General features: G+C 40.8%; 1 protein-coding gene across 3 annotated transcripts in view; it reads right to left on the reverse strand.

The window, feature by feature from the left end:
- Nucleotides 1–23865, reverse strand: part of CAMK2D (calcium/calmodulin dependent protein kinase II delta) — a gene marked incomplete at its 3' end in the record, with an annotated part of 165735 nt that overhangs the window by 63370 nt on the left and 78500 nt on the right. For all 3 annotated transcript variants that reach the window (XM_084264020.1, XM_084264021.1, XM_084264022.1), the window contains exon 4: nt 6112–6166. In XM_084264020.1, coding sequence (XP_084120146.1) covers nt 6112–6166 — 55 coding nt within the window. The remainder of the gene's footprint in view (nt 1–6111; nt 6167–23865) is intronic.

Consider the following 23865-nt stretch of genomic DNA (forward strand, 5'->3'; position numbering starts at 1 on the left):
TCCTGATAAGGTGAGAATGCAGTAAAGGAAGGCCATACATTTTTGCGTTTATCAGTGACCTTTCCACTTCCAAAAAAGAAAGGTTCAGTCACCCATGGCAAACTAAGTTCTGCAATTAGGCTTTTTGTTTTGTTTTGTGTTTTTGTTTCTTCTACACAGCATAGTCCCTCCATCTGGAATTGAACAGCAATGCCAGACTTCTAAATATACCAATTGTTGCATCTCATCAAGTGCATTAAAGTGGGAGATGCTGAGATGCGGGATAAAAGAGAATCTCACTGACTTGCACAAGAGAGTCTTCAAGTGCTACAGCTGTTTCCATTCCGATACAGCAATTAATACTGACAGAATTGATTGGATTTGAACTTACCTAACATCATTAATGCTGAAAACAATCTCATTTGTGCTTAGCAACTATTTAACATCTTTGTTGGCCTGAGTGCACCCTCAGCAAGTTTTCCCAAGACACCAAGCCATGTGGTGAGGTCAACATGCTGGAGGGAAGGGACGCCATCCAGAGGAATCTGGACAGGCTTGAAAGGTGGGCCTGTGTGAACTTCACAAAGTTCAGCAAGGCTAAGTGCAATGTCCTGCAACTGGGTTGGCACAATCCCAAGCACAACTACAGACTGGGTGGAGAATGGATGGAGAGCAGCCTTGAGGAGAGGGACTTGGGGGTACTGTGGAAAATGCTGGGAAATGTTGCTTTTGCAGATTGAAAAAGGGTTATTGTATTTTCTGTAGAAGAATTTAGGATATATAGAAACTCTTGGTTAACTGAACAAAACTGAACTTTATTAGTGTACACAGCTGTAGCAACAACAGAAACCAGCCACAACCAAAACCAAAACCAAAATAACAAGAGCTCCTAACAATGCATAGAATTCTATCAGACGGCATCGTTCACAAATCGCCACGGCATCTGCAACCCTGCGACGAGAAGCATGGGTCCTCTGCCTAGAAGTAAAGCAATAACAGAACAGGAAAACCTCGATTCTTTCTAAACCAACTATCTGAGTTTGAAGAGACCTCTCAGTCTCAGTAACACCCACCTCTCTGGTTGCTCTGGGAGGTGAAACCGCACGTGTTGGCTGGGTAGGCTGTGACAACCTGAAAGTCTAATGGAAGGGGAACAATACACCACTATAGCCATAGCAAGGACATTGTCCCTACTGCCTGGCTATAGTGCAGTAGAAAGGAAACCTTACCACTCCTGGAGTTGAAGGATGAGGTTCAGGGGAGGGATTTGGGGTCTCATCTTCTCCAACGCCAGCTATTTTCTGCTGCTCCAGTGCTTGTTCAGCTAACTGTGTGCTTTTGAAAATGCACATGCGCAGTTTTCCCTCACCACCTCCCCACAGAAAGTACTAGAAAAGGAAGCTCATGCATGCGTGAATCCAGTAAACCCAGTATTTCCGCCATGATGATTGTGCATGACAAAAAAGAAGACTCCAGCCGGTTTTGACCAGGCCTGGAGACCCACCTAAAGCTTAATTTGCTAAGTAATGGGTGACGGGGTGGGAAAGCTGTGGACTTATATCTCAACATTGCTGAAATATTGCATTAAGATGCTTGTAAAGGGTTATGGAAGACTTGCTAACAGGATAGCTTTAAGGGTCACAGTGGTGACCTCCCATAAACAATGCCTCGCTCGAACAACTCTGTCTCACTGATAAAGAAGAAACACCAGTTGGGACATAAGTTTGAGTCTAACACCATATTTTAAGTAAATTACACACTCAAGGACTATTTGCTCTATGGATATAAAATGACTTCTTTGACAAGTTCCAGTACCCCCCCTCCTCCTTATCTGTTCGATGAATTCCTTGCTTGTCTTGAATTGGTCACAAATGCAGGCACAGCATTTCATTGTAACTAGTTCAAGCTCCCCCTTGTCCTTGAAGATATACAAAACCTGCTGAAACCAAACTTGTAGTTTGGATCAGAGTCAAGGGGTAACTGAGTCTGTGCAAGACAGAAGGTTACTTGCGGTGACGAAGAGGAGCCATCCGACTTCATACCCACGACCCTCAACGACCACCACCAAACAGCAGTGCGCAGGCGCAGTGGGGAGGAGTTGATGGAAATAACTTCTTGGAACTCATTTTAATATGAAGCGGGACAGGTTATGAATATGTATACGTGTATGAGGTAACCTAATGATTTTTGAATAAGGATATGGTATAAAAGTGCTACAAACTCTGACCAAAGGTGTGCCTACTTCGTTAGGTCACCCGCTCTTGCATGAATGTATAATAAATTACTGTTTCACTAACGTGTCTACCTCAAGTCCTTTCTTTAGGACCATTGGCATTTCTAACAGTACTGATTGATATAAAAGTTAACATGATCCAGCAATGTGTGCTTGCATCCCAGAAGGCCAACTCTGTCCTGGGCTGCATCCCCAGCAGTGTGATCAGCAGTCTGAGGGAGGGGACTCTGTACCTCTACTCTGCTTTGAGGAGACCCCCCTGCAGTACTGTGTCCAGCTTGCTGGGCCCAGGACAAAGATGTGGAGCTGTTGGAGCAAATCCAGAGGAAGCTACAAAGATGATACTTCTGCTATGGAGACAGGCTGAGAGAGTTGAGATGATTCAGCCTGGAGAAAACAAGGCTCTGGAGAGACCTTATCGAGCCCCTTCCAGTCCCTAAAGGGGCTCTGGAAAAGATGGGGAGGAACTGGTTAAAAGGACAGGGAGAGACAGGACAAGGGTGAAGAGGTTTAAACTGAAAGAGAGAAGATTTAGGTATTAGGAAGAAATCCTTCCCTGTGAGGGTGGTGAGGCTCTGGCACAGGGTATCCAGAGAAGCTGTGGATCCCTGGCAGTGTTCAAGGCCAGGTTGGATGGGGCTTTGGGCACACCAGGCTAGTGAAGGTATCCCTACCCATGGTAGGTGGGTGGAATGAGATGGGCTTTGAGGTCCCTTCCAATCTAAACCAGTCTGGGAGTCTATGAAATTGGCTGATAGAAGACACAAATCCCAGCTACAGTTGCCTCAATCAATAAGGGAACATGAGTAAGAAAATTTATTAAGTCGATTACTAATCTTAGTACGCACATTTTACTAACCTGCAAATCACCTCACTCTGTCTAACGAGAGAAGCACAAGAGGAGCAAGTCCTTTGCTTGGGAGAAGTATCACAGAAGTCTGTCTTAGTTAAATTTCTAAAATACGTAGAAGCCGTATTTGTGGATCAGTAAGATGCCTCTGTTCACTGCCATCACATCAACAAGACATTGCAAGTCACTACTTTGGCTAGTCAAGCACAAAACAATTACCATACTCCAGAATGATGCTGCAATGCTTCTATTTCAGAGATGAAGAGTCAGAAACCAAAGATAAATCATACCGAGATGTCAGTAATTCAGTGCATCTATTCTTTCATCGGCAGGGCTTCTCACAGGAGCAGCCCCATACTGCATTTTATGAGAAAGCACATCTTTCATTCAAAGTCCAGTTTCCATATGGATTTTAAAATACTTCCACCTTTCCATTTTGACAACTGATCTCTTCACCCAAATGTATGCCCATAACAAAGTATATTAATTAGCTGTGTTTTTCCTCCAGATAAAAGCGCAGTTATCACTGAGGTATACAAATGAAGCTACAGGCTTCTCCTTCAAACTGCAGACATCACTATGACATTAATTCAAAAGAGATTATCAGAAATTCAAAATAGAGACTGATAATGATTGTGGGTTTTTTTTTTTTCTATTCACAGAAAAAGCACTCATCCTCTTCACATTCTCATGTGGGATGCAGTCTAAAAGAAATTTCTAAAGAAACATTCATACTGAATCCCACACAGTCTGAATGAAATCATTAAGATAATGACATGATGGTACGTGTGGGTGGAGTGACAGTGTTACACCACAGTCAGGCTCTTGTTGAATCAAAAATAAAATAAAGTGCATATTTGGCCTTTATATTAAAGAAGTCCATACGGTACGTTTTTTGGTGGCAGCTCTTTAATGTACATTTATGCAAGTCAATAACCTATGTTTGTAACTCCAGTAAAGGATGCAGTTTCGATAATAAATAGTATTAATGAGCATTAAAGCACTAATTTCTTAGTCTGAATGAAAAATTAACTACCAAGTCATCTTTACTAATTAGGCAAAAGTTCTTCAAGAACACAAGATGCTGCTTTCCCAAGGACAACTACCAGCTGGTACAGTCACTACCTCCACCATTCAGATATTTGCATTTTGAAAAATAATTAATTTTGACAAAAAAAAAAATCTCCAAACCACATGATCCAAACATTAAAAAGCTCTGTTTGTATGTTGAATACCTCTTCTTTTGTAGAGGATGAAAACCCAAAGCATGTGGACTGTTCCAGATGAACAGCATATGCTTGAGCCTGTTCCTACATTTCTCCTGAATGTGACTGACGGGGTGATGGAGAAATTTCTGGCAGTGCAGAATGCTTCCTGCAGTCTAGTTTTCTGCCAAGGGAGTATCTTTGCGCTAGGTATTAATTTTCATCACAGAAAAAATTTCTATTTGTTCTGTTACTATTGAGATATACATACTAGTACCTACAACTTTGAAGCTGATGTTCAAATGCTTTCTAGTTCTCATTGCAGCCATAATCTCCTGATATATTCCTGGCATTACATATTCAGTTTAAGGTAGAATTGGACTAACTGCAATTGCAGTAGGCCATAGTTGCTAACAATATGATAGCACAACAAAAGAAAAAAAAAAGCCAGCAGTTTATAAAAGGGATACTGCCCCTAGACCTAAGAATTATGCATGTACTTCTTGGAAATGTTCAGGATTAAGAATATGTTTCCAAATCTACACAGACAAATTTCCTTTTTAGCCTTAAAAATAAAAAGGCAAACCAAAACCCAGTGCATATCAGAGGACAAGTGTGCATGTTGTGCTCTTGAGCCAGTCCCCAGCCAACAGCCAGAGCACTTTTATCTGATTTGTGTACAGCCCAGTTAAGTTCCTGCTGAGCCTCGTTAGGATTGAAGTACTGAATCCTGAATGCCTTTGCTGCAGACAGACTATTTAATATTTCTGCATTGCCAGTATGAGATCTGTCCTTGAAGAAGCCTTCACAGATTTCTTTAAATAAATTAATTCAGAATATAAACCTGAATGTAACATGAAGATGAAAGGTGCATGATTGTGGAAGATCCAGGTCCTTACTCACCTACACTGAATGCAAGTATTTCAGTTTGCATGATAGAAATGAGCTATTTCACATTTCTAGAGGAAATAATGTATCTTCATTCTAACCAGCAAAATCATGTTGGTCCTAAGATAGCTCTTGGGGGCTGTGGGTTGTTTGTCAAAACCACAAACTGCCCTGGAAAAACTTGCAGTTGAAATATGTAATTGTGCTTTAATAAGTCAGTTTTGCAAGACAATTCCTAACTATTTATATTTGCCTGTACCCAGAACCAAAAGCAGTAACTTTCCAAGTGAGTGAAAAAGTTTGCCTGTGTCTGAGTTAGGGGTCTGAAAACAAATAGCTCATGTTGTCACCATCCCTTCTTCTGCTGAACAGCCTTGACTAGAAGAAACAACCTCCATGTACACAGTCACTACATGAACAGCTCATGGGACTGAAATTCTCGAAGTAAGATGGGAAATAAGTAGGAAAATTCCTTTCTATGTTCCAGGCATTTTATATTCTGAATGGTGTCAAAATGAAACACTACGTATGATATGAATAATACTGGGGAAGTCTTTCCCCCAAGGACACCTTTCCCTCTAGGCTTACCTTTCAATCCTGCAACGTAGATTTTTTGTAGGAAACTCTTCTTTTTTATGTTTCCTTTACAGAAAACTGGCTTGTAGCAAACCTGATTAGCTTTGGAAGATATCATGCAACTTTTACTTAGATACCTACATTTTATATCAAAAGCCACTACAACAGCGACCTTACGTACTCAAAGGTTTTAATATGGAACTCTTACAGTGATACTTAAAAACAGTTCTTGAACATGCAATGACTGTTTTTATAGTGCTGTTCACATCTATTTTCCCACCTCAGTGCACCACAACATTTATGTCATGAACTTCTACTTACACCTAGAAGTTTGAATACCACATCTACAATGTGCTAAACAACATGTAAAACATACTTACAAGTCAAAGACTAAGTAATGGAATCCTTCTTCTGATATGCTGTCATGAAGCCGCACTATTGAAAGGGAAAAAAAAAAAAGATAAACACCAGTCATCTTTTCTGTGTCTTTAATGTCTGTGATTTTGGGGGAGAAAGGAGGATTTGAATTCTACTCTAGAGCTGCTATCACCTCTCTGCGTTTTCCCACCTGAGCTTGTACATGCAGCTGGCCATATGGTTATTTTTAAAACGAGCCCTCCTTTTGCCGTAGGACAAAGGACCTCTGCAGTCATTTCCTACCACCTCCTGCACGTATGGGCACATTCACGCATGCTGCCCCTTGCCTTCACCCCTCATGCTGAATCATGACTAAACAAGTACTAAAAGCACAGTTCGACTTCCTATTAACATAATTGTATTACTGTGATCCAACTCCCTTTTTCCCAGGCAGAACCTCCAATCAGTCTTTTAAATACTATATGCAGGAGTCTCCAGTCATTGGACTTTTATTACCTTAAACAGTATTCTTAACATCATACAACTATTTTCTCAGCAGCACTGCATCTTAAATGTTGTAAACAGAACAAGGGGACAGGGGGAGCACTGCGATTAACTATCCCTTTCAGCAGAGCACCAAACTTGAAGGGCTGTGTTAACACATTCCACAGTCAGGCAACAGATGCTGATTTTGAAAGAGAAGGCGTCATTGCAAACTAAAAGCATTTGACTATGCTAAAAGAAATGGAAAGTAAAAGTGCACATTTGGTTAATAATTCAAAATCCCTTCTTCACTAATCATTAAAAAGGAACTAAAATTAAAAATAAAATCACTGTCTGCAGTCCCTACAGTAATTTGCTGCATTTTTTCTTCCGTCTCACACTCTCTTTATTCTAACTTTTGATTAAATGCCTTCAATTGTAGTTAAGATCAAGTAGTAAAATATTTAAACAAGTTAACTACTGAGACAGTGACTAATTTCACTGTTAAAATGGTCAGCTGCAACAGCATAAAAATACAGTATTTCTCCCTCTGAAAGCCAATTGCTCACTGGAAACCTAATGACAACAACTCAACAACAGTAATAATAATGGTAACAACAACAACAACAATAATAAAGGTGTTTGTAGGTAAAAAAATAAAAAAACCTTGTAGTTTATTTACAAGTTTAACAAAACCCACCCCACAACCAAATTGCTCATCTCTTCCCTATGGAATAAGGACAAGATGGTAATAACCAAATCGATAGCACACCAATGAGAAATGCACAGCACACCATTGAGAACAGTCTTCCAGAACAGCAGTTCAAGCCCACATTTCTTATTAAGACTCCTGAAGTAAAGTAAGATCACAACCATGAAAAATCAACAACAAAAAAGGGTATTCTGGGTATACTAGTATGTCTGTAAGATACAATCCATAAAATACTGACTCCCTGCCCTCATTCAGACCTTGTACCAATCTGCAGTCTATTTTCTTGGGTGGGATGTCTGCGCATGGGAGGCCAAAAAAAGGGCAGTGTAGGAAGAGAAGAAATTTTGAGAATGGTAAGATTATTCTTAGAGCTTTATTTAGCTAAATAAATAAACCTCTCACACTTCAAACTTTGACATGTGTGAAGATGCTCTGAGAAATGAATTAGATGAAGAAGGAATTGCCTTGTCTGATGCATGCTGCAACAGTGAAGGCTATGCTGTTTGGAAACTTGTTAACAGGACTATGGATGAGAAGCCACAAGGGAGCTAAAGCCTCTAGAATTCTAAACGGCATCAGTCTGAGAAAAAAACAAACTTGGACTGAAAGGCTGGCAGATGTTGAGTTTCCTTTCTCTTTAAAAAAAGAAAAAAAGAAAAAAAGAAATTGCCTCCATCAGACAGCTACCAGCTCCAAAGGTGAAGCAGAAGGATGTGATGTCTAGAAAATACTCATCAACCTTTCCAGTGCTAGTCATAGCTGGAAAATTTACAGCATCCCAGTGATTAAATCCCTGTGTCATATTTACACACACCTGTGTATCCATATCTAGTTTTCCCTGAAAATGCACTGGTCAGCTGCAGAACTTCACGTTGCATTTGAAGAATTCAAATCACATTGTGGTAGAACTGTGAATTAAGTGTTGCGGTTTTTCTTAATTACTTTAAACAAAATGGCAGTTTCCAAGGCTAATTTCCCGACAATACGTGAAACTTTGTCAGTAGTATGATCCAAATCATTATTAATTATTGTCATAGTTTTGCATAGCTGGGTGCTGAGCAAGACACTGGGGGCTGCAGAAAATGGCTGCTGGAATGATCTGCCAGCCCCCAAAAATGTAAACACCAGGCAATTCAAGGCCAAAGTCATGGCTAGAGATAATCATAGCGCCTCTGAGAATCACATATAGGAGAAAAAAACCCAGAAGCAGCTGCATTTTGCCACCGGAGAAGGGAGTGAGAAGATGTAACGAGCTGTGAAGACACCAAGGCCAGAGAAGGGCAGGGGCGGAGACGCCCCAGGTGCCGGAGAGAAAAATGCCCCTTGCAGCCCATGGAGAAACCCATGGAAAAGGCAGAGACCCCACCTGCAGCCCGTGGAGGGGCTCCACGCTGGATGGAGCAGGTGGAGACATAGAGAAGACGCTGTGACCCTACATTGGAACAAGCCCCTGCCAGCACTTGCAGCCATGAGGAGAATCAGAGACACAGAGATAAGAGAGAAATATTTGCATTGGAACAGGTTTGCTGGGAGGTTTGGAATTCCGTGGAGGACTGGGACTGAAAGACATCGTGATAAAGAGATAAAGCCCTGTGGGAAAGGATTCATGTTGGTGAAGTTTGTGGAGGACTATCTCCCATGGGTGAGACCCCACAGTGCAGCAGGGGGAGGGTGTGGAATGAATGCCCCCCCTCTCCCAGCTGAGAAGGAAACCAACTTGCAAGGGACTGACCGAAGCCCCCATCTCCCAGTCCCTGACCCCCTGTGCTCTGATCTGGGGGAAGAAGGGAGTGAAATCATGACTAGAGTGAAGTCTGCTAAGAAGGGAGTGGGGAGGGAGGTTAGAGGTGTTTTAAGATCTGGAAGAGGAAAACAGCTCATGAAGAAGTAACCGAGAACCCCATGTATTCCCAGTCCCTGCCCCCCTGTACTGCGAGCAGGGGGAAGAAGGGCGCAAAATCATGGCTAAAGGGAAGTCTGCTTAGAATGGAGGGGTGGGGGGAAGGTGCTACCAAGAACCCCATTTCCCCAGTCCCTGCCCCCCCTGTACTGCGAACAGGGTAGAAGAAGGGAGCAAAATTCTGACTAAAGTCTGCTAAGAAGGGAGTGGTGGGGGGAAAGTGTTTTAAGATCTGGTTGTGTTTGTTTTAAGATCTGGTCACGCTCCTGACTCCAGTTTTACTGTTCTTTGTAGTGTAGTATAATAAATTAGGGAGTTTCTCTCTTCTTCACTTTGTGTTGAGTCTGTTTTGCCCATGTCATTGCTGACAGAATGATCTCTCCCTGTCCTTATTTTGTCTCCTGAGCCTCTTAATATATATTTTCTCCCCTGTCCAACTAAGGAGGGGAGTAATAGACTGACTTTGGTGGGCGTCTGGCCTCTAGCCATGGCTAAACCACCACAATTATAGAAGCAAATAAAAAGAAAGTAATAGAAGGGTACCCCAAACCTGCTTAGTGTTCAAACCTGAGCTGATGAAGAAAGTCTAAAAGAAAAGGTTTTCAGATTCCTCCAGATGGTAGCTTTACTAATAATTTTTCATACAATACATGGCATTTTAAAAAAATTAAAATCAAATAAACATGACTTTTTAACTTAATATTCAGGCCAGAGAAACTTATTGTGTTTACACAATACTGAAGAGAAAAGAAGCTGTAGACTGAGTCACCGCCCAGAGCTCATGATGATTCAGAAGAGCCAAGCAGGTCTAAATCAGAATTTGTGGGTTCTACAGGCAAGATTTCTCTAAGTTTTTATGAACTGCAAGCCTTGAGCACAAGAAGACCAACATAGTGCATTGCTGCTATGGTAAAACACACCCTATTTATAGGCATTGGGGGGTCAACAGAATTTAGGATACTGGAATAAAAAAGTTTAAATATCAAATTGTATGAAGTGCAATTGATTAAAATACTAGAGTACACTGAAAGTGTACAAACAGTTAATTAAGTAACAGCAGTGTAACAACAGCAAGAAAAAGGAACCTTCCAGATCTTTGAACTAGGCCATTCTCAATGTCTCCTTAGGGAATTAAAGATACAGTAGTTATTCATGTCTGTTTTTATATAAAACAACTCACGAAGCAAAACAAAAAACCCCACCCCAACAAATCAAAATCAACTTGCTTTCTGGTTGTGTTCTGTGAGTTGAGATTTCACAACCCCCAAATGTCTGGTCTTAAATCAAAGGTGAGGGAGGTACACCAAGTACTAGCCTACAACAGTGTCCCAACATTTCTAGCTCAGAGGCCCCTACAACACCTGGACCTGAGTACACTGCTTCGCACAGTAGCATCCAAGGGTACTACTCATGAAGGAGGCTCAGATATTGGCAACAGGATTTTGAAAGCACTGACGCTTGGGTACGTCCCAGAGATGCAACATAACCTTTGCCATAAGAATAAATTTTGCAGTGCAGCTAGTATGTTTTGCATATGCCTCACCAGAAAAGTTTAAAACTTTTAAAGATTTAATACATAGCAAATTATACCTTTTGACAGAAACTGCCTGTTCCTGAAATAGATGCGTATGAACTGAAAGCATAGCACTGTTTTTGGATTCCAAGCATGATTCCTCTCCTGGCTGCTCAGTAACAGCATTATATTCAGACAGGCAGAAGCTTTTACATTTGATTTCTCTTATCATGAGAACTACCAAATACCTCAGGTGAGGCAGAGGATTTGCCGCCAACTGCTTTCAATAGAGCTCTGAAGCATGTAAAATCATCCACGCTTTTGAAATGTCTTTAGAGAAATGAAATAAAGTATTAAATCTTAACATTTAGAAAGGAAGTCCACCTTTTAAAAATACTACTTTGGTATTAAAACCAGATGGTCTTGCCTTGAGCTTGTGACTACAAAACAGTCAACAGCCTATATTCACACAGATACTAACAGCCTATACTCATGTAGACTGTTTTCATGGTTCACTCCTCCTACTGCTCCAGTGTGGATTTGCTAGCAACCAACTGAAGGCTGTATTTTTTAAACACAGAATGACATTCCTGGTGAGGCTATTTCCTTCCTAGACAAACTAGTTTGACATGTCCATGGAGAAAGCTTCTTCACGGATTACATTCTTTTTCTTTCCACCTAAATGTCTGAATCACAAGTGAGACAGGACAAATTCTTCTGTGAATCAGGATGGCATGGCCCTGATTGTCTCTGAAAGTGAAACAGTCTGAGGCAGACAGGGAAGATCAAAACTGCCTTATTGGCAAGTACTTACGTTGGCTTCTTCAGTCAGTTCAGATACAGTTTTATGCCAGTAAATCTACTAGGTGGAAATCCCAAATAAGTGTGGGCAAAGGTGAAATAAGACAGGACAGACCGACAGTCCAGAGAAAAAGCTGCACAACAGCACCAAGGCAAGACCAGCACGGTCCAGGCTTTGCCACTGTACCCTGCCCTCTGCTCAGCTTTCACTGGGGAGGACAAGGGATGTTGTGATGCCACTTTGGGAAGCTATTCACAAAGTTTAAGAGGTGATTCACTGCCAGCTTGTATAGTTCTTTGCACACACACATCAGGCAGGATTCAGGCATGCCAACCCAAAAGGCAGCCATTTATTCATCCAATACAAGAACTCAGTTACCCACACTGTGATCCCTATTTCTCCAGAGACCGAAAAAAAAAGCATCCATCACTACAAACAGGTCCATTTCTCTTTTTCTGGAGAGATTACAGTTAGACCCAATCATTACTCATTGGAGTTGTTGTTCTCTGTGTGTTGCCATGAGCAAACACATTCTCTGGCAGAAAGGACACAGACTCATTACCTTTTCCCTCCCACATGCTGCAGAACTATGCCATTCTCCTCAGAATCTCTCAGAGTCTTTAACAGTCTTTGATTTGCTCTTCACCAAACCATTCTGTTAATCATCGCAATAATTTAAGGGAAAACTCCCATTAGCTGTATTAGCTTTGTATTTTGCCATTCATGTCAGTAAGATTCGATCAGACTAAATGATCTCCTGTATTTGATGTAAGTAAAATGACATCCTTTATTAGATGTTTTACACTGAACATAGTATTTTGTGTCTATTCTACAGAAGACAGCTTGATATAATGGTCAAGCAATATTATCTCCCTTCTGAATTTCTGTTTTTAAAGAAAAAATATCAAAATAATAGTATTCCAAATATTGTCATAGAATCAGAGAATCGTAGGGGTTGGAAGGGACCTTGAGAGATCATCGGGTCCAACCCCCCTGCCGAAGCAGGGTCCCTAGCTCATACTGCATAGATAGGCATACAGACAGGTCTTGAATATCTCCAGAGATGGAGACTCCACCACCTCCCTGGGCAGCCTGTCCCAGTGCTCTGTCACCTTCACTGTGAAAAAGTTCTTCCGCATGTTGGTGCAGAACTTCCTGTGCTCCAACTTGCAGCCACTGCCCCTTGTCCTGTCCCCACAGACCACTGAAAAGGGTCCGGCCATTTCCCCCTGCATCCCATACTTAAGATATTTATAAACATTAATAAGGTCCCCCCTTTGTCTTCTTTTCTCTAGGCTGAACAGCCCCAGCTCACTCAGCCTTTCCTCATAAGGGAGATGCTCTTAATTACCTTTGTAAGATAATTAAGATTAAGGGCCTTTGTAAGAGGCCCTTAATCATCTTCATAGCCCTTCTTTGTCCTCTCTCAAGGAGGTCCCTGTCTTTTTTATACCAGGGAGCCCAGAACTGGACACAATACTCCAGGTGGGGCCTGACCAGGGCAGAGTAGAGGGGGAGGATCACCTCCTTAGACCTGCTGGCCACACTCCTCCTGATGCACCCCAGGATCCCATTGGCTCTCTTAGCCACCAGGGCACACTGCTGGCTCACGGCCAACCTGTCATCAACCTGGACTTCCCAGTCCTACTCCATAGAACTCTTCTCCAGCAGTTCATCCCCCAGCCTGTACTGAAACCAACGGTTGTTCCTTCCCAGGTGCAAGACTTCACACTTGCTTTTGGTTAACCTCATCTGGTTTCTCCCTGTCCAGCTTTCCACCATGGCAATGCAGTGTTCCTGCATGTCAGCCACTCCTCCCAGCTTTGTGTCATCGGTGTACTTGCTGAGGGTGGATGCTATTCCCTCATCACGGTCGGCGATGAAGATATTTAACAGGACTGGACCCAACACCGAGCCCTGGGGAATACCACTAGTCACAGGTCTCCAGTCAGACTCTGCTCCACTGATCACCAATCTCTGAGCTCAGTCTGACAGCCAATTCTCAACCCACCTCACTGTCCACTCATCTATCCCATGCTTTCTCAGCTTTGCTATCAGGATATCATGGGAGACAGTATCGAAAGCCTTGCTGAAGTCAAGGTAGATGGCATCCACTGCTCTCCCTCCATCTACCCAGCTGGTGATGAGATCATAGAAGGCTATGAGATTGATCGAGCACGATCTCCCCTTGGTGAATCCATGCTGACTACTCCTCAGGACCTTCTTCTCTTCCAGTTGCTTGGAGATGGCATCCAGAACAACCTGTTCCATCACCTTTCCAGGGACAGTGAGGCTGACTGGCCTATAGTTGCTAGGATCCTCCTTCTTGCCCTTTTTAATGTCCGGAGTGACATTGGCTCTCCTCCAGTCTTCAGGCCCTTCTGTTCTCCAAGAGCTGTTGAAGATGATAGAGAGTGGCTCAGCAATCACTTCCGCCAGCTCCCTCAGCACACATGAATGAATCCCATCCAGGCCCATGGATTTGTGTGCATTAATCTCTTTGAGACGCTCCAGGACCACCCCCACTTCAACCAGAGGGAAGGTCTTCATTTCCCAAACATTTCTTCTTTCATCCAGTGTCTGTTGGTCCCAGGGAGCCTTTGAAGTGAAGACCAAAGCAAAGAAGGCGTTCAGTATCTCCACCTTCTCAGCATCCCCCGTTACCAGGGCACCCACCTCATTCAGCAAGGGACCCACATTATCCCTGGTCATCTTCTTACTATTCACATATCTAAAAACCCCCTTTTTATTATCCTTTATGTCCCTTGCCAGTTTCAATTCCAAGTAGGCTTTAACCTTCCTTGTCGCATCCCTACAGGCCCTGACAACATTCCTATATTCTTCCCAGGTGCTCAGACCCTTTTTCCACAATTCATAGACCTTCTGCTTCCCTTTGAGTTTAGTCATTAGCTCCTTGCTCATCCATGCAGGTTTTCTGCCACTCTTTCCCGATTTCTTGCTCAAAGGGATGCATCGTTCCTGTGCTTGGAAGAAGTGCTGTTTGAATGCTAGCCAGCTCTCACAGGCTCCCTTTCCTTCAAACAGCATAGCCCACAGGACAGCTCCTATTAGATTTTGGAGGAGATCAAAGTTAGCTCTTCCAAAATTCAGGGTAGCTGTCCTACTTTTTGGCTTGCTTCTTCCACTCAGGATTTTGAACTCAACCATTTCATGGTTGCTTTGTCCTAAGCCGCCCCTGACCTTCACTTCCTTAATGAGCCCGTCCTTGTTAGTATAAACAAGGTCCAGCACCTGCCCTCCCCTTGTAGGTTCCTGCACCATCTGTAGCAGGAAATTGTCTTCTACACATTGTAGAAATTGTCTGGACTGCATACGACTGGCCCTGTTGCTTGCCCAGCAAATGTCTGGGTAATTGAAGTTCCCTATAAGGACTAGTGCCTGGGATCTCAAGGCTACTTCTAGCTGCTTGTAGGATGCATTATCAACTCGCTCCTCCTGATCAGGGGGCCTGTAGTACACACCCACAACAGTGTCACTCACAATTTTCAAAGCAAATCAAATTCTTCTACGTAAGGAGACAAGTTGAACAGAAGATAAAGTTGGATTACAAATTCTTCAGGATAAAGACATCTAATAATATCTAAAACTATTGCCTAAAACATTTATTTTTTGAGAAACTACTGAAGGGATACTTTTTGTACTTTTGGCATCTGAACAAGTTCACACTACAAAGACAGAAGATTTGAAAAGACAGAACTTCAAACAGAAGTTATGGTCCATGGTCAGTACAGCAGCTGCACAAACATGTGGAGGTGTCTTGTTAGAAAAAAGTAATTCTGTGCAATCCCAATCTTTGTGTTTATTAATAGAGCATGGAAAAGGATAATGTAATTAATGGTAATGTACTTGAAGACACTAATTTTCCCTTTGGTGCTAAAGAGTAAGATCAGTGGACTCCCAGAAGTGTTAATCTTGTAACTCTGTGAAGCAAGATGCCTCGAATTAGTACACTGTTAAGAAGCTATAGGGCTCTTGTGTCAACAGTGCAAGTTTAAAATGGGTGTGAAAGTCAGAAAAGCAATGTCATATTTGCTGAAATAGGTAAATTATCTCCCCAAGTTCTGGCCTTCCAGCAAGAAGAGTGAAATAAGGGGACAGATGTGCTTTCCTTCCATGTTCACTTCCAAAAGTGTATTACAGTACTTATGCAGATCATTCTTATTTGGGAAAAAAAAAAAAAAAAACTACGACAAAACCAAAACCATTAAAAATTTAACTTGATTACTTACTGGAAGGAAATTAATGGGATGACTTAATTTAATCTTGGGTCTTCTATGAATTGGTATCTGCCTGCCACTAGATATGGTGTAAACTATTGCATTTGAAAATAAAGAGGTAAAACAAAACCTGGAAAACCTTAGTCACTGGAGAGGTATAAACCAGATATGGGTTTTGGTAATATTTAAACCACTCAATTTTCTTTTTCAAAACTCTTATCTATAAGCTGCTTCTGTTTTCTTTTCTCTGACAAAGAATGCCAGCACAACTGCTTGGCCGGGAGGTGGAAGATGTGCACTGCTAGGACTTAGACCTTCCTGCAAAGTCACCTGTTGCCATAGTTCCTGTTCTATTGAATGAACCAAAGTAATGCTACTGCTACTGCTACTGCTAGAACTGCATGAGCAACTCTCATGGATGCTATTGCAGAAAGCATTGCAGCAATGCTAAGAACAGAGACCAAAGTCAAAATCCATCCTAGAGCTTTTAGTCTAGATCCCAAGCTAAACAGGATAAACACAAAACTGTACGTGAGAGCAGGACTGTGGATGCAAGAGGTTGAGAACCACAGCTCAGATATGCTGGTGTTTGCACTGATCAGATACCTACTTCCTTCAAAAAAACCTCACCTTCACTGCAATCTCATCCTCTGTAGCGCAACGTTCCACATCCTTCCATCACCATCACTACTTCGTTGGTTTTAATCCATGATATTAATAATGCCCGCTGAGCAACCAAACCCCATAAATTGGTGGGGCACGACAATCACAACTACAGCCTCCAGACATTAAACTCAAAACAGAACAGCCCTGCTTAAGCCTGTGCTGCAGTTCCTGCTGTGGCTGCACCTCAGATTTTGTGCAGCTTAGATACTCCTTTGAACACAACCAATTATACCTATCAGTCAAACCTAGTAAGAAAGCTGGATAAATACTCTGGCACTCTGCACTGTACCTTTCCTACCATTAAGAGACCAATGTCCAGTGCCCAAGTCATAGATCAGCTGATCTACGACCACAGAAGAGAAAAGGCCCTGTGTGAAGTTAGGGTCAGCAGCTATGTGGAGCACAGGACCTACATCATCTGCTGAGCCACAGGCAGATGGGAAATGCTCCTTGGTGCACGGAGAAGCATCCTTTTCCCCCTGCTCATTTTTCAGGAGCTTGAGATATAGAAATCTAGGCAGTAGTGTTAAAGCTGAGGGTTCTCCTGACACACAATACTACCCCATATACAATACTATTCTTCCAACACCATGCCAGCCTGGGGCCCTCTGCAATAAAGCTGCTTAGTTACAGTAGAAAGAATTTTGCAAATATTAATAAGCGCCATTGCCTAACAATCTGAAATATTTAATCTTGTAAGATTAGTACAGTAGCACTGCTCAAGGGCACCCAAATTCTGAAAGACATTAAACATAGAGTAATGCTTTGTGTGTCTAAGAAAATAACCCTCCCCCATGCTGTTAAAAACACAAGTGCTATATTGCAATACTATCATTAAGTGACTTTATGCAAGTCAACAGTGCTGTATACGTTATTAACAGGTGTACATTCAGCAACAGCGAAAAAAAACTAGATAGCTTCCAAATTAATTCAAAAGATAAGTCACTTTCAGTGAAAATTCAGAGTCATTTAGGGTCATACATTTGATAAATAATTAGGCGATATAATATTTGTAAAGACTACGTTTGTCCTCAAGGTACTCTAACAGTAAGTTTTAACTAGTAGGAACAAAATGCCATATATTCTAAAAATACTCATTTGTGACTCAACCCTCTGCCACCAAGGCCCTCGCACAATAAATCTTTGTATTCGGATTAAATGCCAGGAATATTTACATTCATGGCCTTCATTAAAGCTTCTCAAGTCTAAGACGTGCTTACAAGTCAGTTTGCTGAACCGCTTATTTTGGTAAATAACTCCTGCTACACAGCAAACACATTTGCCAAACGAGATAAAAGATGAAATTTTGAAATGAGACTAAGTCAGTCCAGGTACCAATGTCCAAGCAGAGCATCTCAAATTGGCACAAGGAGACTCTTACTCTACTCCTGCTGGATGAAGGCTGACAGTTCAAAAAAGTCATCAATACGTAGTAGGATACATGTTTGGGAAAATGAAAGAAAAAAGAAAGGGTACTTTTTAAAAAAGTATGGTTTGTGATCAGAGGAAGCTCATTGAGCTACTAAAACCCTTCTTCTCAAGTCTTAACCAGTGATATGCAAGCACAGACAAACCCTCGGGTTGAGGTTCTACCCCTGCTTCAGGCACTAAGCGCTGACTTAAAAACCAGAATAATCATAGAATCATAGAATAGTTTGGGATGGAAGGGACCTTAAAGATCATGAAGTTCCAACCCCCTGACATGGGCAGGGAGACCTCTCACTAGACCAGGCTGCTCAAGGCCCCAACCAACCTGGCCTTGAAAATTTCCAGGGATGGGGCTTCCACCACTTCCCTGAGCAACCTGTGCCAGTGCCTCACCACCCTCACAGTGAAGAATTCTACCCCCTTCCAGTTTAAAACCATTCCCCCTCATCCTAACACTACAAGCCCTTCTAAATCGTCCTTCCCCAGCTTTTTTGTAGGTCCCTTCAAGTAATGGAAGGCTGCACTTAGGTCTCCCCAGAGCCGTCTCTTCTCCAGGCTGAAAAACCCTAACTCTCTAAGCCTGTCTTCATATCAACAATTCCATGTCCTCCTTATGTTGGAGACTCCAGAACTGGACACAGTACTCCAGGTGGAGTCTCATGAAAACAGAGTAGACAGGCAGATTCACCTCACTTGACCTGCTGGCCACACTCCTTTTGATACAATCCAGGATATGGTTGGCCTTCTGGGCTGCAAGCATGCATTGATACCTTGAACTTTAATGAACAGGACTCTGTTGCTTCCTAGTGCACCTAACACTGAGGTGTATGTTGCTTATGTGTGCACACATGCACAGAAAAGCATCATGCGATCGTATCCCAGATCCTTGAAGTTAAAAGGAACTGCTGGAGTTGCACACTTTTAATTGTTCATGCATGAAAGAGCAATTCTTTAAAAAGAAGAGAGCACTAAAACATACACCTGTATCTTTCTGTCTTCATTTAATATATAATCACGTCATTACTAGAAATCCTGTATTTCAGGTTGAGCTAATTTCTCTTTGCAGTTAAAGCCCTGATTTTTTTTAAAGTTTAACAAGATTTTTTACAACACAACAAAAGCCTTACAGATGTCATCAGGTTAAGCCTTATGATAATAGCTGCATGGATTAAAAGGAAGTATGGCAGAATTTTTGCTCAGAGGCAACCAATGTCTCAGCTGCCAGTGTTGTTGCTTAAAGCATTAACATTTTTTAACCATTTTAGCATTCAGCAGAACATGTAAGAGGAACACTGACAATCTACACGAGAATTTCACAGGGCATTAACTAATAAAAGGACAAGCTGTAATGTAGATATACTAATTAAAATTAACAGGATGGGAAAGGCACACAGCATACGCTAATGGACAGAATGTAATTTACTTAATATTTCCCAAAGAAGAGTCTAGTTCTCATGTTAAAGGCAGTCGTCTTTATAGACCAGCGATGACAAAATTACCACAGTGGTCAGGCAACTCATCAATTGCCAAGATTCACTATGAAGAACAGAATTTTAACAATTCAAGAAAATTCAGTGACAGAAAAGATGAAATGAAAACCAGACCAAAATTCATTTGGCATGCAGGATTGAATGTCCTAATTAGGCAAGCAAAAGAGTCTGTTAATCCTTGCTGGATAGGTATTTTTTGGATACTTTTGCCAAATGTAAATGTGGTAGGAGGAGGCTTTCACCTTGACTCTGGATGCATCACAAGGAAATAAAACCTCAGACAGAATTGCTCAATTATCAAAATTTTGATATTTCTAGTGCTGGCCAACTTTGAAAACAGATCTGTATAAATACTATGTAGGACCTATATGTTGACAAAATTGGATATTGAGGGGTTGTAATCAATAAGGAGGATACAGCTCCCCTTCTTGGTTCTCCTCTCTTGAAACACATTAAAGACAGAAATATAAACAATTTATATAATGACCACTCAGAGAAGTATGTTTGTTTATTTTTAAATGTTCTCCTTTCAGGAGGAAGATGTCCCAAGTTATATAAAAGCATCATCTCATGAAAACAAAGTCACTCCAAATATTTTAAAAAAAAAGGAAAGCAGAGCTTTCAGCAAAATTTTAATTTTTAGCCTTCTCCTCCAAATTCTAAAAGCTTAGTCATTAGTTTATTAAGGACTATCAAGTAAAACCAAAAGGGGGTGACTGTGTCTTCAAGGTAGCTTAGTAAAATTCTTCATTTGAAAGTTGATTAGAACCGTGGCAGCTTCTAAAAGAAAAAGATATCTTTACTGATATTTATGTCAGATATCAATTTTTTTAAATTTAAAAATAACTGAGCAATAGTCCAATTCTTGCATGCAATTGGAATTTAGTGACCTCTTATGTAACTATTCTAACAAAGAATATTTGTAATTAATTGTGGCTATTGATTTGAAAACACAGTATTTATATACACATTGTTGAAGGGTTATTTTGTCTCTCTGTTTTAGGAGAACAAGGGCTTTGAAGTTTTAAAGCAGGCCATTCTGACAGCTGGAGATAACTGAGGCTTGACTCTATTCTCCCCGATGATCTTTCAGATCATTATACTACATCTACTTTGTAACATATGGAAATACAGCAGGGTTGAAGGGCCTGCTCTATGGTCTGGTGAATACATTAAATGCACTGGAAATTGCCATCTTGCTATTAAAAATTGCACGTAAAATTACCCTAATTGAATTACCAAAGGTATGATAAACACGATGCACATCCCCTCCCTCCAAAGGCTGACTGAAAACATGACATTCCTGCCCATTTCTTCCCCCAACAGATGCAAGATACTTTATCATTTTACTGATAACACTAAAAAATAATTTTCAGCCTACCAAAAAAAAAAAATCATTTAACCCTATATCTCAATACTGATTTAAAACACACTCCTTTTGTGGAAGTAATTATTTTTGGATTTTTGACAAAACAAGCACTTTCTGGGTAAAACATTATGGAGGAAAATATTACACTGAATAATTTTCTTGAAAATATTTAAGAAGAGCGTCCCAGTCACCCTGGTGGAATACACTCAATAAACTTCGGTAAACAAGATGTTTGCACGCAAATGACGTTTGAGAGGGAATGATCGCATAATGTCACAAAAAGCAAGCTTTGCTTGCTATTTAATAGAAAGCAAATCTTAATTATTAAGGATTTTGTCTTCTCCCCATTTTTCCTGTTGTGCTTTTGTATTCCAGTGGGTTTCACAGTTAACAAAGCCTTTCCACTACTGGCAACATCCCTCTATCCCTCCCATCCCACCCTGTTTACGGTGTTACACAAGGCTGTAGCTCTGCAGTGAGCTAAAGGAGATGACAACTCACATGTTCACATCTCTAACCCCCTCCACAAGTCACTCAGAACATATACACAATTGCTCTGCTCTGACTTCAGTATAAATCATCTCACAGTATCCTTATTAAACAAACTTCCACAGTAGCTTATAATGTAAGTAATAATCATGCACTCTAAATATGTGGGTTTATATTGTATTATTAATCCTAGATGTAAAAATCTGCTCCACAAATTAACTTTTCAAGTAAGTAAGTAAGACTCATTATCCCTGTGGAAATAAAAAATTCCCTGTCACTCATGATCAAGGAATCCTGGGAGATTTCATTTCTAGCTATAACAAAAAATCTTGAGGAAATATGTGGAAACTTTCCATTATCTACAACTCTTCTCAAAGCAGAACAGGCTTTTGGAGAGAAAAATAAAACAAATGTTACTGATAAAATGCGACTTTGAAATGAGGAAGCAAGGGACAAGACACATGCCACTTAGAATAGGAAGGCTGGTTGTCTAATCCTTGAGAAGAAACGACATTTGAGATTTAAACAAATTAAGCAGGTAACAGCATATCGTGCAAGTGACAGTCCTCTTGGTCTTCACTATTGCGGGGACAAGGTTACACAGTGCCTCCTAAGCTCTGGCTTTAAATATATGTCAATTTATGTTAGACAATGTGCATAAAACAGGTTGAATGTAGTTTTTCAATACATACATATATAAGTCAAAATCATAATTGCTGGTATGTTGATCTGAAAATACACAAGTTCAGAAGAAGCTGATATTGTACTTTGTTTTTCAACAAAAATTACACTTAAGAACTTGTTAACGGCAAGTAACTATAAAGTTCATTTTACGTCAGGCTAGGATAAATAAACTTTCAAATCAAAACTTTAATACTCCTCTTGCTATGAAGCACAAATGGATTACAGAAAGAGATCTCAATATTATTTGAGCTTCCCCAGTTTTCCCAGGAGGACACAGGCCAAAACAAGGATTTAGTTGGTTTACTGTACTTTCTCGTTTGCCTCTGAAGCTTTACCTTATTTTCCAATGAAGTTGTTGTCTTGGGGAATTCCTGCCATCCCTCTCAGTGGGAAGACAACAACAGAATATATAAAGAAACTTTATTTCCCCTTTTTTCTTACTGGAGACTGTAGACTGAGTCTACTATCAAGCTAGTGTATTACCAAGACTATTTGTTAGGACCTTTGACTGCAAAAGAAAAAAACTGCCGTTTACATTATTAGATTGGCATAAGAGCAAAGTTTATACTTTTTAAATTCAGCTTAAAAGTATCAGCTAATTTAAACTGAAAAAACTTCCCAGTTCCCAGAACAGTAGATGACCACACACAGAGAAAGAAGAGCTACATAAGTTTAAAAATAAATCAGCTTTCAATTAAGTTGGGGCAGCTAAATTCTAAAATTTAAATTTTGGAAATCTAAAATTAAAATTTAGAATTCTAAAATTAAAATATTAAAATTAAAATTCAGAATTCTAAAATGTAAATTTTAGAATTTAGTCCTAAAATTCTACTCATTACATGGTAAATTTAACGTTAGTACCGTTGTGCTGGAAGCATAAATCCTCTTGCCAGTCCCTTGGGAGGGTTACATGTATTTAATCATTATCTTTGCAGACAATAGAAATCAGCATGATCCTGAAATACTCCAGATCTGCAATGAAGATCATGCATTGTATCCTTATCTTTTCTGTAGCACTGGAGTCTAAAACACATGAATTAGGTTATAAATGCAGTCACAGTTTCTAGCGAAGCAGTTATAAACATTAGACAAAGAGATCTGAGCTCATTTTCTGAAGACCTACATGTAACAACCTTCATGCAGTACTACCACCAAGAGCACACACTGATCCTGTAATGGATCCCACTAATCCCTGCAGGTATTCCCAGGTCTCCACACCTGTCACGCACCAGATGGAGTGGCTTTTAGTCCAATGCAGGGCAGCTGTTCTCACATGAGCAAAGGACTGGACACAGAGTACTCCCACCTTTTCAGGTTTTGCAATTCTGAGTGCATCTTGCTATGTATGTTTTCTCACACTTAAGGCCTACCTGGCTAAATCTTTCAGTTCTGTGAAGTGGTGGCTGCCCCCACCCTGGAGGTGTTCAAGGCCCATGTCAGGGGGTTGAACTAGATGATCTTTGGGGTCCCTTCCAGCCCAAACGACTCTATGATTCTATGATTCATCACACAGTTCTGCATGGCTGCACTTTTTCTGTGTAGAGGACGAAGCTGTCTGTATGATGACATATGTGAGTAACATATTCACAAAATGTGAACTAAAACAACATGAACGAACTAAAACAACAAAAGAACCAAGGTCAAAGGAAACATCTTTTTGCCCTATTATCATTTCAGATTCTGTATTTTGGGGAATGAGCCTATTATTCTCCTATGTTACACAGTACCACAGTAAATTTAACCTCTCTGTGCTCTTAGCTGATAGGTTTTTTCTTTTTTTTAATACTTATGCATGACAATAAGGCTAAAGCCACTTTCATAGGATGGGGGCCCCAAATTTTGTGTTACCAACTTTGAGTAAAGAGACTTAAAACATAATTATAATCAAATTTCTGTCTTCTTTCACAAACAGGAGCCCTGAATAACTGAATGTGAGCAATATGGTTAACCCAGATCAGATGCATTACTGCAGCTTGTGGTATATGAATCTTGGATGTTCCCTT

The sequence above is a fragment of the Gallinula chloropus genome, assembly GCF_964237585.1.
Source record: "Gallinula chloropus genome assembly, chromosome: 4".
Classification (NCBI taxonomy): domain Eukaryota; kingdom Metazoa; phylum Chordata; class Aves; order Gruiformes; family Rallidae; genus Gallinula; species Gallinula chloropus.